Source organism: Capsicum annuum, chromosome 6 (genome assembly GCF_002878395.1).
Source record: "Capsicum annuum cultivar UCD-10X-F1 chromosome 6, UCD10Xv1.1, whole genome shotgun sequence".
Taxonomy (NCBI): Eukaryota; Viridiplantae; Streptophyta; class Magnoliopsida; order Solanales; family Solanaceae; genus Capsicum; species Capsicum annuum.
This window is the reverse complement of record NC_061116.1, coordinates 224094097-224102208: the sequence shown is the minus strand read 5'-3', so window position 1 is coordinate 224102208 and position 8112 is coordinate 224094097. Positions and strand designations below refer to the sequence as shown.

Sequence of the window (8112 nt, the reverse complement as noted above, 5' to 3'; positions counted from 1 at the left end):
AAACAAAAATATTGTGCTATACTCTTTATTAATGATCTTCTGGTGTTTGTGGCATAGCAGTACTCAATTTTACTCCAAATATTTCTCTTGTTAAACTATTCCTCAAATATTAGGAAAACATTTTTACCCGTTCACATTTTACTTTAGTTGGAGCCGGTCTATATTTGTCAAAATCAGAAACAAAACTGTAATTTTTCCAACTTCAAATTGAGAGGGGCACAATACGGACTTATTGAAGGTTTAAAATGATAAAACAGCATTTTGAATAGCATTGAAAAACCTACAGAGTATAACTTAACACGACAGAGTACATGACTACGACAATAAGTTGTCTTTCACAGCCCCACAAGATTGAACATAAGCAGCTCAATGTGACAAATCGACCCTCACTGAACCAATAGTTTCAGTGAAGTTGATCGATCAAAGCACCTCAAAATTGCAAGTATAAAGATTTGGAGCCACTTCACTACCCTTCCATAGGCTCAGCTTGAGACGACTCTTCTACCTTGTCACCTTTCTTTCCTGCTCATGCAAACAGGGATAAGATATCAGAATTCAAAGTCACCAGTTAGCCTTAGCAACATTGATTCAGCAACTGTAATGTGCAAGTGCATTTTGAGTTACCTTTCTTTTTCTTCCCACCGCCTTTCTTCTTGCTCTTAACGGGGAGGGCTAGCCAGGCCTTGATTTCTGGTTCATCCTCTATTGTCTTGGTACGCTTCAGCTCCTGGAGAGAGTGAGATGTAACCCTATCCGATCCATTAGGCATTAACAGCACTGTGAACTTAATGTGAGCAACCAAATCACCTGCATAGCAACAAAAGATGATCAATACGAACGAGGGACATCATCGACAAAACTTCCATTTAAATTCAAATACTGAAGAAAATTTAAACTGCTTCAGCAAAGTATGACGACACTGATACAGCCAATACCAACCAGGTTTTTCATGTAGAACGGGATATGGCTGCAAAAGCTCATGGTTCACACATTCAACTAGGCCCAAACGAGCCCTCTTCTCCTCCAAATCCCTGTTCAAGTAAAAATAAGGGTAACCAAACATCATTCTCTTTCACATGTGTACTAGACATCACTATTATCATGAAACTTCTAAATTACTACAGCTGAATATGAAAACTGGGAAAATCGTCGGACCTTGCGGTAAATGGCATGATAGGGAACTTCTGACTGATTTCACTGAAGATAAACCTTGAGGCTTTCATCTTCAGGTTATAGCTTTTGTCCACAGCTCTCTTGTAGATAGTTGTTTGTTTCTCATCCAACAACTTTGGCTTCAAATTTTTTAGAAGGCCCGTGAAAGTAATCCGTGAGATTTCATAAGGAAAAATCATAGTATCTTTAATTTTCAGGTGTCAAAGGTGCAACACATCCCATACCTTTCCATCACCGGTGCTCGTCACGATATCAATGGAGTATACCTCATTCTCCTCAAATTCTGCTTCATCTACTCTTGTTTCAGGATTGGACACGCTCAATACAACTTTATTTCCATCAATAACAAATTGCTTCATTTGATGGCTCAATACACCCTCGACAATCTTGCAGTCATAAGCAGCAGCAACCTTCTGAATAGCTTCTGTTACATCCGAGTTCTGCAATGTCCAAGGAACTTAGCAACAAAAATTATACACAATGAACCCATAAGAAAAAGGCGTAAAAAAAAGAGCATCCTGTCATCTTCATGCTACAACTTCACTGCCTATACGCAGCCATACCATAAGCACCTACTCTACATTGTTTACGGATTCAAACATTTAAATGAAACCGAAGGAAGACATGAAGTCTCAGCTGACAGTAATCTGAGGATTAAGACCATAGTTGAAACAAATTAGATAAAGCCGAATAAATAATAAGCTTACACTCTCAAATCATACTTTTTATTTAATACTACCTAAGATTATCTACAACTCAGGCATTACATAAAAGTTACAAATGATCTGCTTTCCAACATCAAACTGAGCCAAGTGGATCTCATTCAAGTCGAAGACTAGTGATGGAGATACATAGAAAGAATTTTTTTTCAAGAAATCATGGTACTACACATCAAATTCATCAATTGCGACTCCAACTATATTATTTGAGGTTCCTCAATTGAAAAAATGAGGCATTAACAACTCCTTTACTTCATAAAAAGGTGCACCAAATTAAGGATGCAATAAGTATCACACAGAAAAGGACTTACAATTACCAACTAAAAGGACTTAAAGAGTTTCTTTTCAAATAGGCAGAAAGCAAGAATCATCACATTAGCTAAAAAAGCATGTGGAATAGCACGTTGTTTAAGCAAGGGAAAATTTTGTCGAGAATAATATCTGCGGTGAGACCGCGGATTCGTGTGCCCATATTTTCACCTATAAATTAGCCCATGTACCTCCTCCATCCAATTGTGCCACAATCTTAAGGGAAATTATAAGTTTAAGTAAAACAATTGTTGAGAATCTGATTATATGAACAAATGTGCCATGTTGCTCGGACTCTTTAAAAATGGTGACAAGTGTGTGTCGGATCCTCCAAAGAATTGCATTTCGGAGAATCCGACATGGTTGCAGCATCAATTCTGGAGAGGCCGTGGAACATGGCAAATGTGTTCCTTCTCTAATAGGTTAAGCTTCAGTTTGAAGCGTTGCTAAGAATTTTTCTGATGAACCAATTACCAATCTTAGAATATATCTTCAGCAACTAACAATTAAACCTATCGATACTTAAGTAGCTCAATAAAGTTGGTTCAATGTCGTTATTGACCAACCTTATCATGCACATATTTGACATGAGGAAGAAGTTCTCTGACAGAAATCTTTTTTTTACAAGTAAGAAATAAATATAAGACAATTCCACACAGAAAAGCCTTATTATATAGAATAAAATCAGCCAATATCTCTAAAATAACATGTAATTAGTTAATGCATCAGAATAAACAAAGATCTAGAATAACATTACTTTCTTTCCTGGTCTCACAAGCCTCAAAGCAACTTCAGCAGCCGTATTAGCTGCTGCAATGACATCAGCAGCTCTACCAGTAACTGGTCCTTCGTGAAGAACATGTGTATGCCCAACTACTGCAATAAATCCATCAAGGTGACATCCCATATCACTGCATCAAAAAAGAACTACATGTTACTCACCCAAACAGTTTATTTCGTATGAAAAAAAATAAAAAGCGTTAAAGCAAATCCTTCGAATGCATAGACTAGTTAAGCCTTAAAGTTGGAATTTGATCTGGACAAAAACCAATTTATTCATCACTTAAAAGTTCCTGCTATCAGCACTCATGCTAGAGGCTTAGCTCCATGCTGAAAGAATTGTTCTTTTTTTCTTAAAGTAGCAAGTGGAATCATGATAAACAATGAAAATCACCTCAAAGTGGTGTAAACTACTACTTACATCTTCAATATGTCACCTTCTTCCAGTACTGTCTCATCGCTAGCCAATGGAGAGAAATGGCACACTGTGTTATTAACTGAAATACATGTTGGAAAAGCAACACCTCTCTCAATCTTCTTCTTCACATTCTTGTACATATTACCAGTTTGCCTGCACAACCATTTAATCATCAATCAGTAACTTGGCAGATATCATCATTCCTGAGATACGAGGTAATTACATGTGTTGAAAGTACAGAAAAACCAAGAAGTGCATACTCTTTGATAAAGGCATCCCCCTTTTCACAGAGATCAACTATCTTTGCTTTTGGCTTGCATTCGGACAACACCAGCTGCAGAGCCTCTGCAAAATTGAAACCATAATAACGGAACTTAGTGCTTCATCGAGTGTAATAATTATTTCTGCGAACATGGATTTTCAAATGCCCTTAAATTATTTTGATTATACACAATTGTGATTCTTTTTTCCACGAGTAATTTCTACAGTTGTAATCTTAATTTCAAGGAAAAAAAAAAAGCAAGGCATGAAGAGCTGATTTGGCAACTCCCCTAGGCCTTGAATCATATTTTATCTTTTTTCTAAATTTATGGACTTACTTCCTTATTTTATGATGGTAGAAATAAATATCTAGAGAATTAAATACAGTCAACATATTTCATTTCTCATTCACTACTACTATATTTATTTCTATTTGGCTTAAATCATTTGTGGCCCTTAAAGTCGTCCGCATAATTCACTTAGGCACCTCAACCCAGACTTGTAACTATTGAGCACTTCAACCTTAACAATTTTGCACCTATTTGGCATAAAATTACAATCTGTTGAAAAATAAAGGTGTATGTAACTTGCATGCAAATATGATAGCAGATGGACAAATGAAATAAACACGTGGCGATTGGATCCGATTTTTTTTTTCAAAAACTAACTATACTGAAATAATCAAAAAAAAAAAAACCTTGTGTGTTTTGAATTAGCCCCCCACCCCCCCACAATCAAATCGCATCCCACTTCCACCAGAAGTGCCATCAGTAAATCATCGCCACCACCCACGCTAACCCCTCACTCCCCTTCCATTCTAATAGCATCAAAACCTCCCACTCATTGTGTTCACCTTCTTCCCAACTAGTAACTATTTACCACAGTTACGAAGAGCAACAATAGACATTCGCGGGTAAAAAATCAACTCGTATCACTCTTGTCGAAAATAATGGAGCTTCGCCAGTTTCTTTTAGACCTAAATCTACTTTTGCTGATGAACAAATACAAACAAATTTTTTGAAAATAAAAAAACAGAAGAAGAATCGGTTTCTAACAAGTCTAGTAGTTCTGATACTTGTGTTGCCATATGCAGATGCTATCTTGACAGGGACTAAGGTTAAGAAACACTTTGTGCTGATTCATACAGGATGCCATAGGGCTTGGCCCTTGTATAAAATTGTAGAATCGATGAGATCTTTAGGGCATAAAGTTACAGATGTTCTTTTTTTCTTCAACACATAAAGTTACAGATCTTGACTTAGGCGCTTTAGGATCCAAAACGAAACAGGCCCTGGAAATCACAAGTTTTTTGATTATCTGTGTGTGCTAATGGAGTTAATGACTTCACTTCCTGCTGATAAAAAAATAGGTCTAGAAAGAGAAAGAAGGGGGAAAGATGAGGGGAGTGGGGGATGGATCAGTGGGAGGAGGAAGACAGTTTTAATCCTTGTCTTTAGTTAATTATTTTTTTTCCTTTTTTTGATTAATTAAGGTGTACAAGCTGAAAACAATATTATTTGAAATTGTTTTACGTGCTTAAATAGAGTGAAACATTAACTTTTTGCCATGTCAGCACATCGTGTCTAATAGGAACAACTTTTGAACAGTCGTTCAAAAGTGTTAAATAGGTACAAATCTGGTTGGTTGAGATGACCAAGTAAATTCTGCGGACAACGTTAAGAGACCGCAGATGACGTAAGCATTTCCATTCCTAATATCCCTCAACTTGCCTATTGTTTCCTTTGTTTTTTTCTCTTTCTAAGTTCCACTTTTTCTTTCAGTTTTAGCTATGTTCCGAGTTAGTAGGAGGGGAAATGATTTTAAAAAAAATAAAAAATGAACAAAACCAGGCAAGAAAAAATAGAACAAAATCTCAAACTTCGCTACAAACTGGATGATGAATAGAATATACTATGTGTTTGACTGGGGGAATTAGTGAAGTTCGTAATCAAATACAGTAATAAAACAACATACCAAGCGTAATCCCACGAGTTCATAATCAAATTTACGACAATAATCATCATTGTACTAGTCAAACAAAATTAATATTGGAATCGCTGTAATATAGAGTTTTATAGCTAATTCAAAAGCATACAACAACAACATACCCATTATAATCTCGCAAATTGGGGTCTGACGAGGGTAGAGCGTACCCAAACATCACCCCTACCTCAAAGGTAGAAAGGCTATTTCTAAGAGACCCTAGCTAACTGAAAACCATGTTTAGAAAACATAAGCTTATAAATGAAAAATTAATCCATTCTATCCTTCACCGACATTTATACGAACAACATACCGTAAATTTAGCTTTCCTTTTCCGCGCAAACAAGTTAACTAATGCACAACGAAACTTATATGGTTAAAACGTTGTAATCAACACATTTTCAGCTATCAGATACCACAACAGATTCAACTTTCAATTGGATAATCAAATAAAGTACATAAAAAATGCAAAAAAAATCTATTAAAAGAACATAAAAAAAATAGTCAAAAAAAAAAAAAGATAGAGAAAAGGAGATTAACTGTTGACAATTTCAGCGGCGCTCTTATACTTAGTGACAACTTCTGGACTTGTGAGATCCAATTCTCTCTCTTCCCTCTCATCGTCCGACATACTTACCAAACAACACCTATAAATTCAAATACAAAAATTCTTCTGCAAAAAAAAAAAAACGAAAAACGGAGAAAATAAACTGAGCAAAAATAGCTTAAGCGAAAGGAATAATAAATGTAGAAATACGAAAACTTACCGAAGAGAAAATGGAGGCAACTGGGGGTTTGGGGAGCTAGGGTTTTTTTTAGTGAAGGTTAAAGGTGCGTGTGAGGTGATAAAAAGGAGACAGCGTGGGTGATTACTATTTTTTTTTCTCTTTCCTAATTGGCAGTTTAATGCCTTGTTTGCCAATGTTTTATGTTGGGAATATTATCAATTTGGTATTTTTGGTAAAAAGGGATTTGAGTTTCGATTATTTTTTAATATTTATGTTGTTATTATTGTGGAAGGATAGGTATATAAATGAGGAAAGAAGAAGTAGGAGTGAACAAAAAGTTTGATGAAATTGAAATTTGGCACCTATGAGGCAATTCATAATTTGCAATTTTGATTTAAATTATATTCATAAATTTTATTTGATTTTGTCGTTTAGAGACATTTTTGGTAAAAAAGTAATAGAGTTTCGATTATCTTTTTTAATATTTATTTTGTTAGTATTGTCGAAGGATAGGTCTATAGATGAGGAAAGATGAAGTAGGAGTAAATAAGAAGTTTGATGAAGTTGAAATTTGGCACCTGCAAAGCAATTAATAATTTGCAACTTTGATTTAAATTAGATTCATGAATTTTGTTCGTGTTTTGTTGCTTAGAGACATGTTTATAATTGATGGTTTATCTACTTTGTGAAGACGCATATTTTACGTATTACTATAATTTATGCGTGTCTTGTTTTTTGTTAGTTATTCATAAGCCGACAAACTCACCTCTTGACCCATCACATTTCTAGCTCACATCTCTAACTTTGATTTAAATTATATTCATGAATTTTGTTCGTGTTTTGTCGTTTAGAAACGCTTATAATTGATAGTTGTTCGGCTCATGAAGACATATATATATTTTATGTATTACTACTATAATTTATACATATTTTATTTTTTTGTTAATTATCCATAAACCGACAAACCCACCTCTTGATCCATCACATTTCTAGCTCACACATTCTGAATTTTTCTAGGTTATAATTTAATGCCTTGTTTGGCAATGTTCATGTTGGTAGTATTATCAAGAGTCCAAAGCCTAAAGAGCAAGTTTTTTCATCCAAAATTTAAATGGTCATATGCAAATGAAAAAATTTCAACCGGTGCTGATCTTGTCAATTAAATTTAACATCGTCATTTATATGATAACGTGCAAGGTAAAATCACGATTTTACCTTACAAGATAAATGGAGTAACTTACCTTATCCTTTGACAAAAAAAGTTAATGTAGACTAGGAATTTAATGACATCGATGTACTTAACCTTTCACCTTAGATCGGGAGAAGCGACTATAACCTTACAAGACATGAATCTCATGTTTGAAATGATCGTAGATGACAAAACTCACATTCTTCATCCAGACACTACGCAGATGTTACCTATTAACATGCAATAAATATTTGTCGAATTAACTGGTGCGTCGATGAAGAAGTCGAATTACATTAGTGGGTTTGTTTCTTTATAGCAGGTATGTGAACTTTATAATATTTTTTGCCTTTTTGTACTACATATTTTTATTATGATGATAAATATTGTGGATTACATTTTTTTGTAGGTATGGACATGGGAGCATATTGTCCCACTGCCGTCACTTTCATTGCCTCCGAGCGAGGAAAATTCGGAGGTGCGAAGCAAACGAAATTTATTCCCAGACTTATCGTATGAAATGAGAAAAAATAGTATAAAGCTCACATACCTACA

At 35.0% G+C, this 8112-nt stretch overlaps 1 protein-coding gene across 1 annotated transcript; it reads right to left on the bottom strand.

Moving 5' to 3' along the window:
- Positions 1 to 207: 207 nt before the first annotated feature.
- Positions 208 to 7662, bottom strand: LOC107875463 (ERBB-3 BINDING PROTEIN 1). The gene is made up of 10 exons (XM_016722194.2): positions 6411 to 7662; positions 6184 to 6316; positions 3660 to 3744; positions 3403 to 3552; positions 2959 to 3112; positions 1398 to 1613; positions 1156 to 1292; positions 940 to 1031; positions 625 to 807; positions 208 to 522 (listed from the first exon to the last, which is right to left on the bottom strand). Exons 2-10 carry the CDS (start codon positions 6272 to 6274, stop codon positions 467 to 469), a joined length of 1164 nt encoding a protein of 387 aa, XP_016577680.1. The 5' UTR covers positions 6275 to 6316; positions 6411 to 7662; the 3' UTR covers positions 208 to 466.
- Between the last annotated feature and the right edge of the window lie 450 nt (positions 7663 to 8112).

Bases quoted from the DNA above. Each gene is read 5' to 3' on its own strand.
- LOC107875463 (XM_016722194.2), bottom strand. From the start codon at position 6,274: ATGTCGGACGATGAGAGGGAAGAGAGAGAATTGGATCTCACAAGTCCA. The intron at 1,032-1,155 runs GTCCGACGATTT...TTACTTGAACAG, and splicing joins ATCATGCCATTTACCGCAAG to GGATTTGGAGGAGAAGAGGG. The intron at 523-624 runs GTAACTCAAAAT...TTGCATGAGCAG, and splicing joins CGGTGGGAAGAAAAAGAAAG to GAAAGAAAGGTGACAAGGTA.